The sequence below is a fragment of the Geotrypetes seraphini genome, chromosome 8 (genome assembly GCF_902459505.1).
Source record: "Geotrypetes seraphini chromosome 8, aGeoSer1.1, whole genome shotgun sequence".
Lineage (NCBI taxonomy): Eukaryota > Metazoa > Chordata > Amphibia > Gymnophiona > Dermophiidae > Geotrypetes > Geotrypetes seraphini.
Genome location: NC_047091.1, coordinates 61,541,771 through 61,565,509, shown reverse-complemented (window position 1 = coordinate 61,565,509; position 23,739 = coordinate 61,541,771). Strand labels below are relative to the sequence as shown.

Sequence of the window (23,739 nt, the reverse complement as noted above, 5' to 3'; positions counted from 1 at the left end):
ACGCACAGAGAGGCACATCCTGTAGGCAGTCAGCTGGCGCCTCTCCTCCATGCCGGCATCTCGCGGCACACCCGGAATCTTGCCACGGCGCACAGTTTGCGATACACTGTTCTACTGTGTCAAATGAATCTGCGGCCCTTGTCATCTACTGCATTGCTGTGGTCTGTTATTTGGGGGGGCTCACGGATCATAAAGGAGGGTGGCCTTACAATTATGCATGTATTATAAGGAATCTACACACTACGGTGGGAGTACACTATGGAATGTGTATATTGCACTAGAAACATACTGTATGAAATGTACATCACATGCACAATATGGCACCAGGCTACATGATAAGCAAGCTTCCTCCGTACGTGACAAACAGGACCCTCTGCTCCCAGGATGAAATACACCTCAAAGCGCCCCCCTGGTCGTGGCCATCAACTGCAAACGGCCAAACAACATTCCTACTCCCACTTCATACCAAACCACTGGAATCAACTGCCCTCGCAGATCAGATCCCTTGAAGGACTCCTGAATTTGAGGAAAGCAGTAAAAACATACCTCGTCGCCTAACTCCCCTGCATATGGCCAAAAAGGTTGAGAAGGTGACAGCGAGATCTAGAAGGATGCTTGGGTGCAAAGGGAGAGGAATGGCCAGTAGGAATACAGAGGTACCGATACCCCTGGCGAGACCTCATTTAGAATATTGTGTATAATTCTGGAGACCGCACTGTCAAAAAGATATAAAAAGGATGGAGTCGGTCCAGAAGAAGTTGGTCTTTATCAAAAGGCATATGGGGACAGACTTAAAGATCTCAATATGTATACTTTAGGGGAAAGGGGAGATATGATAGAGACGTTTAAATATATATATGTGGTGTAAATGCACATAAGTCAAGTTTCTTTCATTTGATAGGAAGCTCTGGAATGAAAAGGCATAGGATGAAGTTAAGAGGTGATAGGTTCTGGCGTACACTTCTCCCTCCGTATTTGCTGTGATAGGGGATTAACAGACCCGCGAATAACTCTTTCATATGTTATTTGCTGTTTTCTATTAAAAACCATGGTGAATACGGTGAAACCGCAAATATCACGGTGGGAGACCTGGCCTGTTCCTGAAGGAGAGGCAAAACACGGTGAAGAAAGTGCTGGGAATCTTCGATTTTTTTCTGTAAACGCTTGGAATCGACAATTTCTATATGCAAGCTGACGTAATTGGGGGTGGGGGGAGTGGGGGGAGGAGCCAGCAAGCTAAAAACCGTGAATAATCGATACCACGATTGCTGAAACCGCAAATACGGAGGGAGAAGTGTAATCTAAGGAAATACTTTTTTTTTTTACAGAAAGGGTGGTAGATGCATGGAACAGTCTACCGGAAGAGGTGGTGGAGTCAGAGACTATGTCTGAATTCAAAAGGGCCTGGCATAGGCATGTGAGATCTCTTGGAGCAAGAAAGAGAAAATGGTTACCGTGGATGGGCCGACTGGATGGGCCATTTGGCCTTTGTCTGCCATCATGTTTCTGTGTTTCTATATTGGGACTAGATCCTCAGTATATGTTGCATTAGGATACAAACTTTTATTGAACATCTTGCACTGTAACTATGGCAAATTGTAACCAATTAAACATATATTATGTATGTTAACCTGTAACCCCATTCTGAGCTCGTTGGGGAGATCAGGATAGAAAATGAATTAAATAGATATATGAAATGTACATATTACAATGGGAGTACATAAGAACATAAAAATTGCCATACTGGGACAGACCGAAGGTCTATCAAGCCTAGTATCTAGTTTCCAACAGCGGCCAACCTAGGTCGGAAGTACCTAGCTAGATCCCAAGTAGTAAAACAGATTTTATGCTGCTTATCCTAGGAATAAGCAGTGGATTTCCCCAAGCCTCAATAACAGCCTATCTACTTCTCTTTCAGGAAATTATCAAAAACTATTTTAAACCCTGCTAAGCTAACTGATTTCACCACATTCTCTGGCAACAAATTCCAGAGTTTAATTACAAATATTGTGTGAGAAATCTGGTTTCATTTTATTCTACTACTTAGTAGCTTCATCACATGTCCCCTAGTCCTCGTATTTTTAAAAGCGTAAACAAGTGATTCACATCTACCCTTTCCACTCCACTCAGTATTTTATAGACCTCTATCATATCACCCCTGAGCTGTCTCATCTCCAAGCTGAAGAGCCCTAGCCGCTTTAGCCTTTCCTCATCAGAAAGTCGCCCCAAACCTTTTATCAATTTTGTCGCCCTTCTCTGCACTTTTCTAATCCTGCTATATCTTTTTTGAGATATGGCGACCTGCACACTATTCGAGGTATGGCTGTACTATAAAGCAGTGTTTTTCAACCTTTTTACATCCGTAGACCGGCAGAAATAAAATAATTATTTTGTGGACCGGCAAACTAATAGGAATAAAATTTAAAAACCCCATTTCCGCCCCATCTCCGTGAGCTTGGTCACCTCAGTAACTATAGAAAAATAGACAAATATAGTGCAAAATATAGACAGCAGATATAAATTCTCAAAACTGACACGTTTTGATCACTAAATTGAAAAGAAAATCATTTTTCCTACCTTTGCTGTCTGGTGATTTCATGAGTCTCTGGTTGCGTTTCTTTCTGTCTGTGTATCCTTTCTTTCTTTTCTTTCTTTCTGCACTCAAGCCCAAGAATTGTCCCTTTCTATTCCCTCCTTCTTTCCTTCCTATGTCCTTAGTGCCCCCAGTGCCTCCTTCCCATGTCCTTAGTGCCCCTTCCTGTCTTTAATAATAATAATAACAGTTTATATACCACAGGACCGCGAAGTTCTATGTGGTTTACAATGCTTAGAAATGTTACAGATTGAATGGAATAAACAAAGTACAGACTTAGCGATTGGCTAGTACAGAACATCCTCTCTGACGTCAGAATTGACCTTAATTATGCTGACCCTTCGTGGACCGGCAGAAATTTCCTGCGGACCGGCACCAGTCCGTGGAGCGGCGGTTGAAGAACAGTGCTATAGAGCATTTCAACATTTTCATCTTTGTTTTCCATTCCTTTCCTGATAATTCCTAACATTCTATTTGCTTTCTTAGCAGCCACCGCACATTGAGCTGAAGGTTTCAACATATCCTCAGTGATGACACACGGATCCTTTTCCTGGGCAGTGACTCCTAACTTGGAACCCAGCATCACGTAGCTATAGTTTGGGTTCCTCTTTTCCACATGCATTACTTTGCACTTGCTCACATTAAACATCATCTGCCATTTTGATGCCCAGTCTTCCACTATCACAAGGCGCTCTTGCATTTTTCCACAGTCCTCGTACGATTTAACAACTTTGAACAACTTTGTGTTATCAGCAAATTTAATTATCTCACTAGTTTTTCTCATCTCTTGATCATTGATAAATATATTAAAAAGCAGCGGTCTCAGCATAGGCCCCTAGGAACCCCACTATTTACTCTTCTCCATTCAGAATATTGACCATTTAAACCTACTCTCTGTTTTCTGTCTTTCAACCAGTTCTTAATCCTTAATAGGACATTTCCTCAGAAGTCTTTCATGAGGTAACCTTGTCAAATGCCTTTTGAAAATCCAAATACACAATATCAACCGGTTCACCTTTATCCACATGTTCATTCACCCCTTCAAAGAAATGCAGTAGATTGATGAGGCAAGATTTCCCTTGACTATATCCATGTGGGCACTGGAAACATACTATATGAGTATGTAATGTACACACTACAGTGGGAGTGCTCTATGGAACATGTATATTACACTGGAAATGTACTATATGGAATGTATGCACTACAGTGGGAGTACTCTATGGAACACGTATACTGCACTGGAAATGTACTATATGGAATGCACATATTACAATTGAAGTACTCTATGGAACGTATATATTACACTGGAAATGTACTATATGGAATGTACGCACTACAGTGGGAGTACTCTATGGAACACGTATATTGCACTGGAAAAGTACTATATGGAATGCACATATTACAATTGAAGTACTCTATAGAACATATATATTATACTGGAAATGTACTATATGGAATGTACGCACTACAGTGGGAGTACTCTATGGAACATGTATACTGCACTGGAAACATACTATACGAGTATGTAATGTACACACTACAGTGGGAGTGCTCTATGGAACGTGTATATTACACTGGAAATGTACTATATGGAAGGTATGCACTACAGTGGGAATACTCTCTGGAACATGTATACTGCACTGGAAATGTACTATATGGAATGTACACACTACAGTGGGAGTACTCTATGGAACATGTATACTGCACTGGAAACATACTATACGAGTATGTAATGTACACACTACAGTGGGAGTGCTCTATGGAACGTGTATATTACACTGGAAATGAACTATATGGAAGGTATGCACTACAGTGGGAATACTCTGGAACATGTATACTGCACTGGAAATGTACTATATGGAATGCACATATTACAATTGAAGTACTCTATAGAACATATATATTATACTGGAAATGTACTATATGGAATGTACGCACTACAGTGGGAGTACTCTATGGAACACGTATATTGCACTGGAAAAGTACTATATGGAATGCACATATTACAATTGAAGTACTCTATGGAACGTGTATATTACACTGGAAATGTACTATATGGAATGTACACACTACAGTGGGAATACTCTATGGAACACGTATACTGCACTGGAAATGTACTATATGGAATGCACATATTACAATTGAAGTACTCTATGGAACGTATATATTACACTGGAAATGTACTATATGGAATGTACGCACTACAGTGGGAGTACTCTATGGAACACGTATATTGCACTGGAAAAGTACTATATGGAATGCACATATTACAATTGAAGTACTCTATGGAACGTGTATATTACACTGGAAATGTACTATATGGAATGTACACACTACAGTGGGAGTACTCTATGGAACATGTATACTGCACTGGAAATGTACTATATGGAATGCACATATTACAATTGAAGTACTCTATAGAACGTATATATTATACTGGAAATGTACTATATGGAATGTACGCACTACAGTGGGAGTACTCTATGGAACATATATACTGCACTGGAAATGTGGAATGAACATAATGCATGTGGAGTGCATTACATAAGGCATTAACAGGGCACCTGGAAGGAGTCTCTTCTATGAAGGACCATACACACTGATATCCTTTAAAAGCTGTGGTTAAGCCACAGCCTCATCACCCTGTGGTTGTGGGTTCAAACTAGAGAATGACACGGTGACAAAATTCATCACCGTTCCCGTCCCCGCAGATAACCGCGGGAAATAATCCCATGTCATTTTTTAGTATCTAGTTCAGCCTCAGTCCTTCTACACCAGCATTCTTCACAGCAAAGCTTGTGGGTCAGTGGTTGTGGCCATTCATACTCTGATTCTTATGTGAGCCAAGGATAATGAAGCCATTGTGACATCACTGATATGATTGTCTCTTAGGCACTGGTGGAATGAGGCATTATGACATCACAATATCTGCTCTGGATACCAGAGACTGTCATTCTGTACTGTCTATCTCAACCTCAGTCCTTCTACACCAGCATTCTTCAAAGCAAGGCTTGGGGGTCAGTGGTTGTGGCCATTCATACTCTGATTCTTCCCTCTCTCCTTAAAGAATGACATGAAGATGGTTTACCGCGGTTATCCATGGGGTCGGGGACGGTGATGAATTTTGTCACCGTGTCATTCTCACTTCAAACACACACTGCTCCTTGTGACCCTGGGCAAATTGCTTAATCCCCCCATTGCCCCAGGTACATTAGATAGATTGTGAGCCCGCCAGGACAGACAGGGAAAAATGCTTCAGTACCTGAATAAACTCATATAAACCGTTCTGAGCTCTCCTGGGAGAATGGTGTAAAAAATTGAATACATAAATAAATAAAATAATACTGTATATGGACTTGGGTGAATCTCTTCATAAAATCAATTAATAGGTCCTAATAAACAAATAAATGAATAAGAACTAGCATAGTTAGTTGCAAGCACTTATGCCAGCCATACAGCGAGTGTAAATGGTCACGCCTACATGTTGTTGATACCTACATACAGTGGCATAGTAAGGGGGGCGGGGGGCAATCTGCCTCAGGCACCATCATGGTGAGGGTTTCGGCACCTCTCCACCCCTCCATGCCATGCTCGCGCCCTCCCTTCCCCCATCCCAGCACCTCTTTAATTCTTCGCCAGCACGAGCAACTTCGCCGGCCTGCTGCTCATGCCAGCCTGGCTCCCCTCTGAAATCGCTTCTGGATTATGGTGCCAGTAAGTGGCATCAGAAAGAAAGCCAACACTGGTGCCAGCAGCAGGCAGAGAAGTTGCTTGCTCTGGCGAAGATTGAAAGAGGTACAGGGAAAGGAGGGCACGAGTGTGGTGTGGGGGGCAGGGAAGGAGAGAGGAGGCAATGGGGAGAGCGCCACTGCCCCAAGCACACCCTACCCTTGCTACGCCACTCCCTAAATAAGTATTATGTAAGTCACATGTGAACGTTTGAGCCCCACCCAAGTCTGCTCAAGCTCCGCTCATGCATATACAGTAATCCCCCTAAATTCATGGGGGTTCCGTTCCAAGAACCCCTGCGAATTTTGAAAAACCGTGAATGCGGTTTATCGTCTATCAAAAGGCAGGGGAGGCAGGAGAGGGCAGCTGGAGTGCCGGTGGGTGAAGAAAATCACTCGCGGTCTGCTCCGACCGCCTCGTCCTACAGTAAAGTCGGGCTACACCAATCAGGAGCTGCTTTGGCACGTAGCTCCTGATTGGTGTAGCCCGACTTTACTACAGGAAGAGGAGGTTGGAGCAGACCGTGAATGAGCGAGTCCGCAAACTGCAAATTCGCGGGGGGAACACTGTACTCACATTGCAGATGTGTGCTACGTAAGAGTTTACAAGACAGTGCTTAGGTGGAATTCTGGCATTTACAGATTTACGTGAGCACATCTGTGGGTAAACCCAGTATTTAAAAAATATGTATAATGAGTGCCTAAGTGTTAGTTCCAAACTTATAGAACTGCTCCCTGACACTTCAGGAGGCAGAGCCAAAAGCCTCTCACCTGGTCTGAGAGACTTGTACATGAGCCGGTGAAATCTTCTAGGTCTGACTTTGAGCCTCCGTCCCTGTCATCAATCACCAGGTCAATGGGCATCTTCCCTTTCAGACAGGTGATGTAGCGATGACAGAAATTATCGCACAGGTCATGCACCTGAAAAGCAGTAAATAAAATTCCAATTCTAAGAATTAAAAGTTATACAGAATTTACTAAAATACAGGAATTATATTTTAAATCGGTGTTTGGTAGTTAAGGCTGATATTTTGGTGGGTAAGAAAGTGCCTGCCTCTTCAAGTTAAAAAAAAAAAAAAAAAGAGGCCTGCATCTTGCTTTGTCCGAGTTTCATTCCAGATTTGGGTTCTGGCATTTTGGAATGGACATGTTACTGTCTGAATCTGCTGGAACAGTGGGTGTCAGGTCAAAACCGCGGAAGACAAAGGTGCGCGCCGACAACTGAGCGCAGCGCAGAGGTGTGCGCCGAAGAAAATAACTGTTTTTAGGGGCTCCGACGGGGGTGTGTGTGTGGGAACCCCCCACTTTACTTTATACAGATTGCGCCACGTTGTGGGGGCGTTGTGGGGGCGTTGTGGGGGGTTGTAACCCCCCACATTTTACTGAAAACTTCACTTTTTCCCTAAAAACAGGGGAAAAGTTAAGTTTACAGTATAATGAGGGGGTTACAACCCCCCAAACCACCCACAACGCCGCCGCGATCTGTATTAAGTAAAGTGGGGGGGCTCCCCAACAAAACCCCCCGTCGGAGCCCCTAAAAACTGTCATTTTCTTCAGCGCGCGCCTCCGTCTTGCGCTCAGTTGTCGGCGCGCGCCTTTGTCTTCCGCGGTTTTGTCTATGAACCGGAACAGTGCCCAGGGTCAGGGCACAGGTTAGAACCTGTGGTGACACCTACTGATTGATGAAAGAACAGCATCAAATGGGACTCCAAGAGAGCTGCACCTTTCCCTTTCAACCACAGGGGACGCTGCAGCTTGTGCCCCCATGAATAGGGTGAAAAAAATAAAGGACAGCTTGCTAGAAACTGCATGTGATGATTCCCTGATACAATCTAGGTAACAAAAAAGGAGAAAAGTATGGATAATATTTAAGAAAAAAAAAACCCCCAATGATTTGTGATCTTTGTTTCTCCCTAAAATCATTTTAAAGGGAACCTTCCAATTATTCAGAAAATCTTTTATTGGACAGGTAAAGGATGTGACACATTGATGTCACATGCTTGCGAGCATGCGTGTGATGTCACCGCATCGCATCTGCACATGTGCAGATGCCTCCCAGATGCGGCCCTGATATCAACGCTTTTCAAAACCCGGACAAAGTGCTGGGTTTTGATAAGTCATCTGGACACCTAGACAGTCCTCTACAAAGAGGACATGTCCAGATAAATCTGGACATCTGATAACCCTAGTCCTATGCCAGTATTCTTCAATGCAAGGCTTGAGGGTCAGTGGCTGAGCCCATTCATATTCTGTTCTTATGTGAGCCAAGTCTAGGATAATGAACCAATTGTGACATCACCAATGAGGTTGGTTCTTAGGCATTGGTGGAATGTGGCATTATGATATCACAATATCTGCTCTGGATACCAGAGACTGTCATTCTGTAGTGTCTATCTCAACCTCAGCCCTTCTACATCAGCATTCTTCAAGGCCAGGCTTGAGGTTCAGTGGCCCATTCATACTCCTGATTCTTATGTGAGCAAAGTATAGGATAATGAACCCATTGTGACATCACCGATGAGGTTGGCTCTTAGGCATTGGTGGAATGTGGCATTATGATATCACAATATCTGCTCGGGATACCAGAGACTGTCATTCTTTAGTGTCTATCTCAACCTCAGTCCTTCTACACCAGCATTCTTCAATGCAAGGCTTGCGGGTCAGTGGCTGAGCCCATTCATACTCTGATTCTTCCCTTTCTCCTTAAAGAATGACATGGGGATGGTTTCCCGCAGTTAACTGCGGGGACGGAGACAAACTCTGTCACCGTGTCATTCTATCACTTGGAAACAGTATAAAAAATGATGGACTGCATCTCCCCCGGCTGTTCTGCTTACAAGTGTCAGAGTAATTGATGTTCGAGATTTTGGATGCTCCCGGCATTCTCTGGTGCTCTCATGGTCTCTCTGTGCTTTGCTTATCGTGTCTATCATCCATCATTTCACTGTCTTGTTTCTTTGGTACCCACCTGCACATTCTGCCCACAGTTACTAAGAATATATTAACACCTACTCTGTGTTTCAGTCTGACATTTTGCTTCTCTTTCTTTCATTTGCTTTTTCTCCATTCATCATTCTCACCTTCCTCCTTGATCCATCTCACAAGCTACCAAAGCTAGCATGGTTCAAACAAAAAAACACAGCCTAAATCAGGGGTGTCAAAGTCCCTCCAGTCAAGTTCTCAGGATTTCCCCAATGAATATGCATGAGATCTGTTTGCATGCACTGCTTTCATTGTATGCTAATAGATCTCATGCATATTCATTGGGGAAATCCTGAAAACCCGACTGGATTGCGGCCCTCGAGGAGGGATTTTGACATCCCTGGCCTAAATAATCTCTAATAAGATAACAGCAAGTAATAAAAGATAAAAACAAAATGACCCCACCTAACAAAAATTATACATAATAAACTCTACCTATCAAGCATACTCAGGTACTTTAGCTATATCCGGTCTTTGAGGGCCGCAATCCAGTCGGGTTTTCTGGATTTCCCCAATGAATATGCATTGAAAGCAGTACATGCACATAGATCTCATGCATATTCATTGGGAAAATCCTGAAAACCCGACTGGATTCTGGCCCTTGAGGACCGTAGTTGCCCACCCCTGAGCTAGATTGTGAGCCTTTGGGACAGACAGGGAAGTTCTAAGTACCTGTATTTTATTGTAAACCGCTTAGATCTGTAATATGCTTACGCGGTATATCAAATGTTATTAAAACATACACATAAAACATTGCTACCTCAGAAGTACTGGCTGGTTGGGTCCCGCCCCAAATCTTATGAGGTGGGAACAAAGCAGAGGAGCCACGGAAAGAACAGATGAGAAAGTGAGATGCTCCCTCAGACTCTGAAACCAGTTGGTTTCACTTTGTGATGCTCCTGAGGTCGCTCTGGGCTAAACAGGCAGCTCTTGTATGTCCCTCCACTGAGACCTGTTGCTTAATTTGGCTTCACTGAAGGCAACCTGTGTGGATTATGGGCTAGATTCACTAAACCTTCCGATCGTGGCCCGACCAGTTTGCAATCATTCCCTAACTCCGACCCGATTCACTAACCTTCTGTCCGATCAATCTCCCACCCGATCCGATCCGCCCATGCAAATGAGGGGAAATGGCATGCATAAGTAGGAAGCCATCGATTCACTAAGCAGAAGCAGAAACACCGATTGGGTTTGCCGATCCGAAATGAAGCGACCGCTGAGGACCAGTCGCTTACTGTCCTTGCCGGCTCTCCTGCCCTGAAATCCCAGTATTGAGGTTACAACCCCATATAAAACCACCATCAAAATAAAAAAATAAAACTGTAAAACTACTATACATATGCGTAAGAACACCCTTTTTATATATTCTGCAAAAAGCGCAGTGCGAGCCCGTGGTTTTAACCCGCGGGTTTAAAGCGTGTTCTGTTCCATAATCTGGCTGCACAAAAATTGAAATCGTTCCTTTTAAAATGTCCACTCATAGGGCCAGCAAGTAAATCGCAACCCCCCCCTCGTCCTTTATTTTGAGCTCGCTTGTGCGAAGAGCAGACGCATGCAAACAAATTGCATCTACAACCAACAAGGATAATCTGCGCCTGCTCCTCGATTGCTCTACAGCAGTCCGTGGGATTGCTGTGGGGTGTGCGTCCGATCAGATCGTTTGCACGCAGAATCTGTAGTGAATCGGTCGCTCGGCAAAACTCGGCCAAGAATCACCCAACAACGATCCAGATCGGTGAGTTTAGTGAATCTAGGCCTTTGTATCTGGCAAACAGCAAGAGGCCTTGATGTGCTTGTTCTCACCACTTGGCCTTAACTCACGAGCTCTGACCTGATTCTTATAAGGTAGTCTACTGTAGCAGATATACAAGACAGTGGTTTGCGAGCATAATTCGTTCCAGAAGCATGCACGTAATCCAAAGCGCTCATATATCACAGTGAATTTCCCCATAGGAAATAATGGAAACTTGGACGATTTGTTCCACATCCCGAAAACTTTAATAGAAAATACAGTGACGTACATACTTGTATTGCAAGATCTCACTCCTTTCGAACGGTCTCGACACCGCGGGTGAATTGGGCCTGATGTTTTTATTACGTTCAGCCGCGCTCAGCGTGAGATGCGCGTATGGTGTGAGCGCTTGAGCTGCGGGTGCATGTATTACGTTCCGATGCGATGCGCATAGATTGTGCGAATTTGACGCGACGCCCGTATATGTGCTTGAACTGCAAGACAACGCTGGTTTATCAAGTTAAAATTTAAGAGAATGTTTTGCTCGTCTTGCAAAAAACTCGTAAACCACGTTACTCGCCATCCAAGATCTGACTGTATATCCTGCACTTTATTTAAATACAGTCCTTTCATTTAAAAGATAACACATTTTTTTTTGCGGGACCTTAGTTTTCTTCAGCGTCTACAACGGAAATTATGCTGCAGGAAAAATTTGTGCTTGCTTCAAAAATGCAAACCATAGGAAACAAAAGTCTCACCTACCTTTTGCACTAGTTTCTTGGCCTTGTAGGTTTTAGGGGTGTTTTTCCCCCCTTGCAGAAGTCACAGGAAATTAAATCCTTGGAGGGAAATGCGCAATTTCAAAATCGTGTTGCAAACTAACCTTTGAGCTTTATATTCTTAAAAACCGCCTTTCATCTCTGTGTGTCTTCAGTTGTAAAACACTGCATAACTCTGGCCTTTTTTTTTTTTCATTATCAAAGCCCCTCTTGACAAAGGACACCTCTCCTGCCCCCCCCCCTGCCCCCCCCCCAGGCCTCAGTAATCCCCTTTGATGCCCAGCAGGCACACTGCGGGAATCAAAGGGTTAATTACCACATTAGCAAGGGGATTATCTGGTTAAAAACCCGCTGGAGTTATTGTGCCCCTAATGAGCTCATTACCTTATCAAACTGACTAGTTTCTAAAGGAGACTTTTATCCTTGTGCCCTCCCAATATTCCAGGGGCACCCCTGCCACCAGAGGAATGCTTCAGGGGCTCTCCTGCTGTTTCTTGATTCTGCAGCACAGGCAATGCACTGCGATAATCATTCCTCTATTCTACAGGCAGAGAGGGTGATAAGCGCTATGGTTGGTACTGGGATAGAATAAGCTTCTGTTCTACTCTACAGCGCAGAAGCTGTGAGAAATGTGTTGATCAGAGCCTTGGACAGTGGCGTAGTAAGGAAGGGTTGGTCCACCCCTAGTGCCGTTTTGCTCGGGGCGCCAGCACCACTCCTCCCCCTGCCACTCATGCGCCGCTTCCCTTTCCCCGTACCTTTTTAATTTCGGCGCGAGCTGCCACCAACCTGCTGCCCGTGTCAGCTTCGGCGCTCTCTCCGACGTCACTTCTGTGACACGCGCCCGGGAAACGATGACAGAAAGAGCGCCAAAGCCGTCGGTGGCTGCTCACGCTGAAGTTACAAAAGGTACGGGGAAGGGGCAGGCACGTGCAGCGGGGTGGGAGCTGGGGAAGAGGGCGGGGAGGGGTGCCACCGCTCACCCTCGCTATGCCACTGGTAGCGCTACTGTAGAGCACAAATTCTGTGGAAAGAGTTCCCCTGCACTAGGAACTGTGACGCGGTCGGGCCCTGAAGTCTTCAGTTGTGGTTGAAATGCTCTTCAAGTCTTTTCCACTTGGATAGCACGTGAAGGGCCAAATTCTACATATGGCACCACAAAAATCAACATCGACTAGCTCAAGAAGGGGTTAAAAACTGTACTGTTTGCAAGAACTTTTGTAGTGGGGAAGGGACACTATTCAAACCGCTGTAAGGACAATCAATTTATTAAAATATCCACAAATTCCAAAATTGAAATTACAAGTACACATATATATCAGTGCAAGATGTGGCAGTCATTTAATAAGTCCTTTAAAATGAAATATATACTGGATCCAAGTCCTTCAGATTGTAATGTACACTGGACCCCAACACAGTCCGTGTTTCGGCCAAAAGGCCTTCCTCGGGGGTGTAAAGAATAGCCCAGTAGATGGTGCCAGATTTCAAGAAAAAACAAGTAGGAAACTGAACTTACTGTGCACGCTAACCAAATCCTATTGCCTGGCACAAATCTACAAAAAAAATCCCACAGTCTTTAAAAATGCTGCATCAACTCGGGAGTCGCTGCTGAGTGCTCCTGATTTGAATCAACGTTTTTAAAGATTGTGGGGATTTTTTTTTTGTAAATTTGGCGCCATCTACTGGTCTATTCTTTACACCCCTGAGGAAGGTCTTTTGGCCGAAACATGGACCGTGTTGGGGTTCAGTGGATATTTTAATAAATTGACTGTCCTTACAGTGGTTTGAATAGCATCCCTTCCCCCGCTTCATTTGTTCTCTACATTTACACATGGAGTTGTACTTTTCCTTTGGGTTGTTTTGATGCAAGAGTTTTTGTAACATGAACAGATTTAGTTAGTTACCTCTTTGTTCAGTTTCTGGTAGAAGGTTTAATATTCATGAATTTTTTTTTTTAGGTAGTTTGTTGTGTCACTTTTTGCTTTTATGTGTTTTTAGTGATTTTGGTGCGTTATTTGGGAGAGACAATGTTGCTATTGGCTCTAGTGAATTTGATGTCAGTGTTTTGCTGTATTGATCTGTTTATTGTATGTTTTATGCTTTTTGTGATTTTATTATGTGTGTTATGATGTTATTCGCATAGAATTGTTGGATATGCGGACTATAAATTTTTAAATAGATACAAGGATCAAATCGCAAATTTATGGAAGAGAACCATGTATGTTATGAGACTGTTGAGATTAGTGAAATCTTAGTTTTTTGGACATCATTTTGCATTGTTCAGATGTTGATACTATCACAACTTGATTATTGTAATTCTTTGTATTTGAACTTAAACTCAAAAATGCTTTTAAAAAAAATGCAGCTGATTCAAAATACTGCAGTTAGATTGATAAGAACATAAGAATAGCCTTACTGGGTCACACCAACAGTCCATGTAGCCCATTCTCACAGTGGCCAATCCAGGTCACTAGTACCTGGCCAAAACCCAAAGAGTAGCAACATTCCAGCATCTCAAAGAATAGCAAGATTCTGGAACCCCAATGAGAGCAACATTCCAGAGCTGAGATTGTGATGTCATAATGCCTCATTCCACAGTGCCTGAGAGCCAACCTCATCAGTGATGCTACAATGGCTTGATTGTCCTATACTTGGCTCACGTAAGAACATAAGAATAGCCTTACTGGGTCAGACCAAAAGTCCATCAAGCCTAGTAGCCCGTTTTCATGGTAGCCAATCCAGGTCATTAGTACCTGGCCGAAACCCAAAGATTTCTTTGCACCTGGGGCAATGAAGGGTTAGGTGACTTTAACAGAGTCATAAGGAACAGCAGTGGGATTTGAACCCAGTTCCCCATGTTCTCAGGCCACCACACTAACCACTAGGACAGTGGTCCCCAACCCTGTCCTGGAGGACAACCAGGCCAATCAGGTTTTCAGTCTAGTCCTAATGAATATGCATAACAGAGATTTACATAAAATGGAAGTGACAGGCATGCAAATCTGATCCATGTGGCGGTGGCAAAAAGGGCGAATAGAATGCTAGGAATGATTAAGAAGGGGATCACGAACAGATCGGAGAAGGTTATCATGCCGCTGTACCAGGCCATGGTATGCCAGCACTGGTCGCAGTACATGAAGAAGGACACAGGGTCCAGAGAAGGGTCCAGAGAAGAGCGACTAAAATGGTTAAGGGGCTGGAGGAGTTGCCGTACAGTGAGAGATTAGAGAAACTGGGCCTCTTCTCCCTTGAAAAGAGGAGACTGAGAGGGGACATGATCGAAACATTCAAGATAATGAAGGGAATAGACTTTGTCGATAAAGACAGGTTGTTCACCCTCTTCAAGGTAGAGAGAACGAGAATGCACTCTCTAAAGTTAAAAGGGGATAGATTCCGTACAAACCTAAGGAAGTTCTTCTTCACCCAGAGAGTGGTAGAAAACTGGAATGCTCTTCCGGAGGCTGTTATAGGGGAAAACACCCTCCAGGGATTCAAGACAAAGTTAGACAAGTTCCTGCTGAACCAGAACGTACGCAGGTAAGGCTAGTCTCAGTTAGGGCACTGGTCTTTGATCTAGGGGCCACTAAAGGAGCGTACTGCTGGGCACGAAGGATCACTGGTCTGACCCAGCAGCGGCAATTCTTATATTCTTATGCATATTCATTAGGGCTATCCTGAAAACCTAATTGGCCTGGTGGACATATGGCGCTAGACGCCCAAAGTCGGCAGTGGGAAAATGCCCATTTTTGAAAATTATGTATAGAATTCTTTTTTTTTTCAAATTGTCTATCTGATCGTCCAGGCTATTGTTCATCCAGACCGCAAGGACGTCTATCTTTATACCACATTTTCGACTGAAATTTCGTCCAAGTCCCAAACGCCCAGAAAAAGACCATTTCGATGTGGGAGGGGCCAATCTTGTAATGGACTGGCCACCCAGACATGGCAACAGAGCAGTGGGGCACTGCTGTGAATGTCACAAAAAGTGTGTCAAATTAACATCTCATCAGAACTAACATAAGAACATAAGAAGCGCCATCTCCGGATCAGACCTTCGGTCCATCAAGTCCGGCGATCCGCACACGCGGAGGCCCTGCTAGGTATACACCTGGCTTATTTTATAGCCAAGTACTCAAACCTCTGTATTAGGCAAAAACGTCCTCATATGAAAACCAATCCAACTCACATACAAGAGGACTAAAACTAAAGTTAATCCTTGCTGGTTATACTGCTCTCAGAGACCTGTGCTGTCCTCACATAATGTTCGGGACCATATTCACAGGTAAAAGGTATCTTTCATCGAGACAGTATTTTATATGTAAACACCACAATGCGAGCTCATATAAAGTGCTGAGTGCAATAAATAAGTGACTTTAAAACAGGTATCAAAAAAACTTTTTGCACTTATCTTATCTTTTGAAGAGCTGGCTTGTAGTTCAGTTCTTAATAATTCATAACATGGCTAAACGCCCTACGGGACCCGTTTCGCCACTATTAAAGGGCTTCTTCAGGGGTCGTGTATTTTAAATAAGAACGTGCTACAATGTTACCGTTAGTGCCATTTTTGTGCTAACGGTAACATTGTAGCACGTTCTTATTTAAAATACACGACCCCTGAAGAAGCCCTTTAATAGTGGCGAAACGGGTCCCATAGGGCGTTTAGCCATGTTATGAATTATTAAGAACTGAACTACAAGCCAGCTCTTCAAAAGATAAGATAAGTGCAAAAAGTTTTTTTGATACCTGTTTTAAAGTCACTTATTTATTGCACTCAGCACTTTATATGAGCTCGCATTGTGGTGTTTACATATAAAATACTGTCTCGATGAAAGATACCTTTTATCTGTGAATATGGTCCCGAACATTATGTGAGGACAGCACAGGTCTCTGAGAGCAGTATAACCAGCAAGGATTAACTTTAGTTTTAGTCCTCTTGTATGTGAGTTGGATTTATTTTATAGCCAACCATATCTTTATATGCCTCTCTCAAGGAGATATGCATCTAGTTTGCTTTTGAAGCCTAGGACTGTCGATTCCGCAATAATCTCCCCTGGGAGAGTATTCCAGATGTCAACCACTCTCTGTGTGAAGCAGAACTTCCTGATATTAGTCCTAAACTTGCCCCCCCTTAGCTTCATTTCATGTCCTCTTGTCCGTGTCAAATTGGACAATGTAAATAATCTTCTCTGCTCTATTTTGTCGATTCCTTTCAGTATTTTGAAGGTCTCGATCATATCCCTTACAGGTTATGATGAGCCCCACAAAACACCCCCCCAAAACCACTATACCCACCTGTCTACAACACCAATAACCCTTATGGCACATATATGTCAGTATAGTAAGGTTTGGGGGATTTTTTTGTGGGCTCACATTTTCCACCATGAATGTAGAGGTTAGAGTGGCTTATGGGCCTGGATTCTCCTCTCTATGGTTCACTAGCCCACCCCCAGGCTACTTAAGACACCTGTGTGCAGCTCTACTAGGCTTTCCTATACCAGGTGCTGATGTTCTGGAGAAAGATATGTATGTTTTTACTCTAACCTTTGGAGTGTGAGGGGGGTCAGTGACCATCCCCCCTCTCTCCCACTGCCAAGTGAACCCGTCCCCCTGCAGTGGAAGAGATGCCCACTCTCTCCTGCTGCCAAGTGAACCCCCACCCCAGCAGCGGAAGAGATGCCTATTCTTTCCTACTGCATCACAACAACACCCGCCTCTGACCCCTCTCCTCCATATCTTTAATTAGATGGCTGACCAGAGGGATGCCTACTCCCCACCGGCCAGCTGGACTGCCTTTTCCAAAATGGGCCTTCCACTCTCCGGTGCATCCTAGGATGCACTGGGGAGGGGCCTGGGGTTCTGATTGGCTCAGGTTGTTTAAGGCCCCTCCCCTTATACAACCAGGGCCAATCAGAGCCTTAGGCCCCTCCCCGGATGCATCAGGAAGGGACCTAAGGCTCTTATTGACCCGGATGCCCCATAGGAGGTGCCTTATGTGTCTGAGCCAATCAGAGCCTTAGGCTCCTTCCTGGGATGCACCGGGGAGGGGAAGACCCATTTTGAAAGAGGCGGGCCAGCTGGTTGGAGGGAGTAGGCATCCCTCCAGTCAGCTATCTAATTAAAGGTACAGGGGAGAGGGGTCGGAAGCAGGGGGGGTGTTGTGATGCCGCAGGAGAGAATGGGGTGTTCACTTGGCAGTGGGAGAGAGTGGGCATCTTTCCCGCTGCAGGGGGTGTTCACTTGACAGTGGGAGAGAGTGAGCATCTCTCTCGCTGCTGAGGGGACTTTTTCGCTTGGCAGTGGAAGAGAGTGAGCATCTCTCCCACTGCAGGGGGAGGAGTGTTGTGTGGCAGTGGGAGAGAATGGGCATCTCTCCTGCTGCTGAGGGGGGGGGGGGGGGTTCGCTTCTTAAAACGGCTTTCCTAGCAATCTCCGATACTGCCATGCCTGGGTTTTAAACAGTGTTGTCACTGTACCGGCACCCCTGGACCAGTCCTTGATTTTTTTCACCCAAAGACTTTACCGCTCTTGGAGAATGATTCGGCGAATTTTTAAGAATCCACCAGAGTGCTCATTTTAATGTTGAAGAGCCCATTTGCATGTCAGTGTCGGAGATTGCTAGAAACCTCACTAAAAACAGAAATAAGCCGTTTTGATAATCCGCCGCTAAAATGCATGTAGGCTAAACCGTCGGAAAACAGTTTAGCGACGGCGTTAAACTTTTGAGAATCTGGGCCTAAATGTCTCTGGGTGCTGCAGTTTGTTTCTCCCTCCCTCCATTTTGTATGGAAGTAGGTCTTTGGAAGGCATTATATGCTCCCACTTTTCAGAACTGGTGAATTCTTTGGGGAGGGAAAGGTGGGGGGGGGGGCACAAGAGGGAGCAAAGTTGACACTTTTTCAAAATCAATGCATGGGTTAAGGCAATCTAGAATGCCTATAAAACCTCAGAATTAAACTAACTACAAAAGTTTAAACAGAAAATAATTTCCATATGCTTAGCTTTGCCTTGCTCTGTGCTGATAGGCTCTGGTTCTAAACCAGGCTCCAAATGCACACGTCACACTTGGGTTGCTATAAGGTTCCAGAAAAAGGGGGATGGATTGAGATATCCAGATTTTACCTCCATTGCTTTCAAAAGAAGTAAAAGCCATATGTCTCAATCCATCCTCCTTTCTCTGGAGCCCTATGGTAACCCTACGTCATACTGTGTTCATCAGCATCACTGCAGAATAGGGGAAGAAATCTGAGACATGCCATACCTTTTCTAATTCCAAGAGGTGAAACCTTAGTACCTGGATTGCCTGAATCATCTGAAATAAAGGAAATAATGTTGTAAGAGCACAAACTTCAGTGAGAATGCGTCAAGCCAGAGAAGGTCTGATCTGCCTGAGTATACGGCACAGATAAGTGTCAGAAATGCATTGATTTGTGCTATGAGAGAATGATCAAATAACACAAGTCCAAAAAAGTTTGGCCAGCTCTTGTTTAAAATATTTTTCCTGCTTTTCGGGCGTCTTTCGTGTTCGTTTGATCTCTGTTTGGCTTATTCTTATTGTGCACCATCTCGGGTGAATTTCTTCCACAAGGGGGTATTAAATCCTAATATAAAAATAAATAAATAAAATATTCATTTTTGGCCCGCACAGAAATCCAGTTTTGCTGGAGTAAAATGGTTAATTATATCAATGGGCTATTAGAAGGTCCAAGCCCCATAAAGTGTATTATGTGTATTGACCAACTATTTGATGCACTGACAGCTTGGTGGGGGGAGGGCAGGTGATGACCAAGGAAATAAATAGTTTTTGCAGAAGATTTTTTTTTTTTTTTTGCTGGGACGGAAGGGAATGTATTTTAAGTACATAGAGATCAGAAGAGCCCCCAGCGATCACGCACTAGAAAAATTAGATGATTCGATTCTTAAACTAGCCTCCTCTTTTACTAAGGTGCACCAGCCGATTAGCGTACACCAGGGGTGCCCACACTTTTTTGACTCGCGAGCTACTTTTAAAATGACCAAGTCAAAATGATCTACCAACAATAAAATTTAAAAAAAAAACACAACGCACACTGTACGCATAGAATTGTTAATTATCATTCCTATTCCGGGGTTTTTTCAAAGAGGTCAAAGCAGATGACTCTATGCACTGTCACCTCAGTAACAACCATACAAAAGTAGACAAATACCCACCCCCTCCCTTTTTATTAAACCAGCTTTTTACAATAGCAGTTTTTAGCGCAGGGAGCTGCGCTGAATGCCCAGCACTGCTCTGGACGCACATAGGCTCCCTGCGCTAAAAACCACTATTGTGGTTTAGTAAAAGGGGACCATATTGTAAAATATAGACAGCAGATATAAATTCAGACACATTTTGATCATTACATTTAAAATAAAATCATTTTTCCTACCTTGTCTGGTGATTTCATGAGTCTCTGGTTGCACTTTCTTCTTCTGACTGTACATCCAATCTTTCTTTCAGCCTGTATGCTTCCTCTCCTCCAAACCTCATTCCCTCCCCCAACTTTTTCTTCCTCTCTCCCTGACCTTTCTTTCTTTCTCTCTTCATGCCCCCTTTCTTTTTTTCTGTTTCTCTTCTTTCCTTCTGTCTCCCTGCCTGCCCCCTTTCTTTCTTTCTGCCTGCCCTTCCCCAAGCAACTGCCACTGCCGCTGCCATCGGGGAACGGGACCCAAACACCACCAATGGATAACAGGCCCCGAGGCCGACGCCGCACCATGCTCTCTCTGCTTCGGCCGATCAATCTTCCTCTCCCCGATGTCAATTCTGCCGTCGGAGAGGAAGTTCCGCCCAGCCAGGCAGTGATTGGCTGGCCCGAACTTCCTCTCCGACAGCAGAATTGACGTCGGGGAGAGGAAGATTGATCGGCTCGATAGATCGCCAAGGCAAAGTGAGTCCTGGGATCGACTCACTTTGCCTTGGCGAGCTACCAGTCGATCGCGATCGACCTATTGGGCACCCCTGGCGTACACTAAACGCTAAAGTGTCCATAGACTAACATGCACGTGCTAATGTTTAGCGCGAGCTAATTTGATTAGCGCACTTTAGTAAAAGACACACCCCCCCCAAAATTTGAAACAATAAGAGCATTCTGAAGTATGCCTTGCTTTTTAAACAGACCTCATACCCTGTTAGAGAGGTGGTATCACCTCGTGCAAGAAGCTTAATGTTAGATCAGTAACAAGATCCAAGAACTGCGGGATTTATCAGTATCTTAGGTCTGTAGATTTGGGTCACTAGTGTGTGTGTGTGTGTGGGGGGGGGGATATTGGGAATTGTTAGCCTTACTCCAGCACAGAAGCCACCTGGGGTAGAGTCTCTTTCTTGTTTCTGGTTGTTGGATGGGGATTTCAAGGGGAGGGGAGGGGGGAAAAGACAAAACAGTTCATACTATGGGGCATTTTGACTGTTTGCAGTTTGCTCCTGGAGCACATCACGCACTGTTTTCGGGTTATGTGGAACAGTTGTCATTTGCTGTTATATTATTAATAAACATGAATATTAAAAAAAAATAAATGAAATATTCATTTTTATGTACTGTATGAACATAAGTAAAAAATAGGAGAGGTGAGGATGATTGTACAAACAAAATTTTCAGGGCTGAGAAGTCAAAGCAAAGAACATAAGAACATAAAATACATGCAGTCATACATATGCAAATGATTTGTGCACACTTTAAATTTTCGGGTACCCAAACAAACCGAATGCTCGTTCAAAAATGCATTCTCCAATTGCCTTCAATTAGACTGTCTGCTGATATAGAGAAGTGCTGTATACACAGGGCCTGGCCTGGCTCAGTATTAGGCAACTTTACAAGGAATCTTTCAACAGTCAGTAAAAACTCTTAGTCTGACATTCTTCACTCCCTCTCGCTTTCCACAAACTGCCTAAATGTGCAGGCTCCTTTCATGGCTTGTTTTTTTTATAAAGTATGTAAGTGATTTTCACCATAAGACGGTCACCCAATTTGGTTTCCTTAATTTATAACCCTCCACAGGCAGTCAGGGCCTCAGGACCAGGGCGGAACTTAGGGAGGGGCCCCAATATTCACCATAAGGTTATACCAGGGTTCTTCAAAAAGTTTCCGTACTTTCATATTTTTGCGGGCTGAACCAAAAAACATTCTTTTCTGATGGCATTAAGAAATTAGTGGGACGCTGGGAAAAATGTATCGTAAAACAGGGGGATTATGCGGCAAAGTGATGCTATTTGCTTTTCAGATATTTAATAAATAGTGTGTAAAAAAAATAAAAGTGTGGAAACTTTTTGAAGATCCCTTGTATCTACTTTAGCTGCAGACAAGCCTGTGGCCCTTCATTATCTGGGGGGGGGGGGGGGGCCAGGGCAAGGGCAATTGCGCTGTTTTCACTACCGCGCCTAACGTCAGCCCTGCTCAACGGAGGGCTTTGATAAGGAAAAGAGCTATTCCAATACTTGTATATAGTGATGTTTAAAACCTTTATGATGTTTTTTAAGACAGTACATGCTCTGAGAGCAAAGACAAATTTAACAAATAGCACATGCATTCATTTCTAATACATATATAAAATCTCTCTCCCCCCCTCCCCCCCCTTCAGTACACACAGATTTCCAGATCCTGCGAGCTTTTGGGAAAACATACAATTTGGAAGAAAAATAGTTGCTGGATGCCAGAAAATGAAACAAAACAATAATGTGTGTCTCATGGAGAAAATCTACGATGACAGAAACGAAATCAAGAACAGAGAGAAAAAAAAAATGCTTTCTGTTTCTTACCAAATTATCCAGTTCTGGATTTGAGGAGAATAAAGGTTTCTCTGTCCTGACCTGAAGGAGACAGTTGTATTGGGGTGGGGAAAAGAGAAAGAAATGTACAATAAAAGGCAAGTTGGAAGTTAAAGTCTGCTTTTCTCATTTCTCCTATAAACCTGAAAAGAAAGGCCGCACTCTCCCCAGAGCCCAGAGGTTTTTTTTTTCTCTCTCTGTCATTTAGACTTTACATTTCTGGACAGTTTCCTCGTCCTTTTTACCTATTTTTATCCACTTCCATTTTGGTTTATTCCTCGCCCCTTAACATTCTTGAGAATCCACAAATATTTTCTTAGGAAAGCATTACGCGCTCTTAATTTCTGCCTATCAAATACTCCCAAAATCTGATTTTCCTGTCTTCAGCCCCCTCTCCCGAAGCAGAGCCCAAGGGGAGAGGGGGGTGACGGGGGAAGCTGCCGGTACCACGGTACGACTGGGGATAGGTGGCAGAGTGAAACACAAATTCCTGACAAACTCCGACTGACCTGCTTGGCAAAGACGGCGATGTCCTCGTTGAAAGAGTCCGAGGAGCAGACGTCGCCCCCGGGATAGGAGCCCGAGCTGTCCCGAGGGGAGCAGGTCGCCAGCTCGCATTTTTCAAACACCAGCGCCAGCAAAGGGAAAAGAGGGTGCCTGCCGTGAAGAAAACACCCGTTATACACAGTAGGAAGAGTTGATATGGCAGCAAAACGAGTCTACAAATAGCTCTTCTCTAAATAAGCTATCCCTGGAGCCCTGTCGCTGAATATATTAAAAAAGAATGATATAGATCATAAGTCTGTTATATGACTTCTTAAATGTTTATACGCCCTACCCTGTCTGCATCCTTATTACAGTCCTCTTACTTCATTTTGCATAATTGGACGCCTGAAAAGCTGTGTAAACTTCCACATGCATCCACTGATATTTTCTGGTCATGCAATAATATCTTTATAGGTACCCTATCTCATATGATATTTCACTGTGAGAATTTATCACAATACTGGTCTCAAATATGGAATGTTATCTCTAAGGTATTCTCCTGATCTGTTCCTTTGTCGTACGATATTATTATATTGAGATCATCAAATCCCAAAATTGATATTACCCCCAATAGCACCAGATTATTTAATCTTATGATAGCC

The 23,739-nt window shown here is 43.8% G+C and overlaps 1 protein-coding gene across 1 annotated transcript in view; it reads right to left on the bottom strand.

Annotated features, from left to right (window-relative positions):
- MEIS3 (Meis homeobox 3) overlaps nucleotides 1-23,739 on the bottom strand; it is a 171,534-nt gene that overhangs the window by 92,041 nt on the left and 55,754 nt on the right. The window contains exons 3-6 of the mRNA XM_033957346.1: nucleotides 23,101-23,248; nucleotides 22,583-22,633; nucleotides 19,073-19,123; nucleotides 7,093-7,242 (exon numbers count right to left, since the gene is read on the bottom strand). Of these exons, the coding sequence (XP_033813237.1) occupies nucleotides 7,093-7,242; nucleotides 19,073-19,123; nucleotides 22,583-22,633; nucleotides 23,101-23,248 (400 nt within the window). The remainder of the gene's footprint in view (nucleotides 1-7,092; nucleotides 7,243-19,072; nucleotides 19,124-22,582; nucleotides 22,634-23,100; nucleotides 23,249-23,739) is intronic.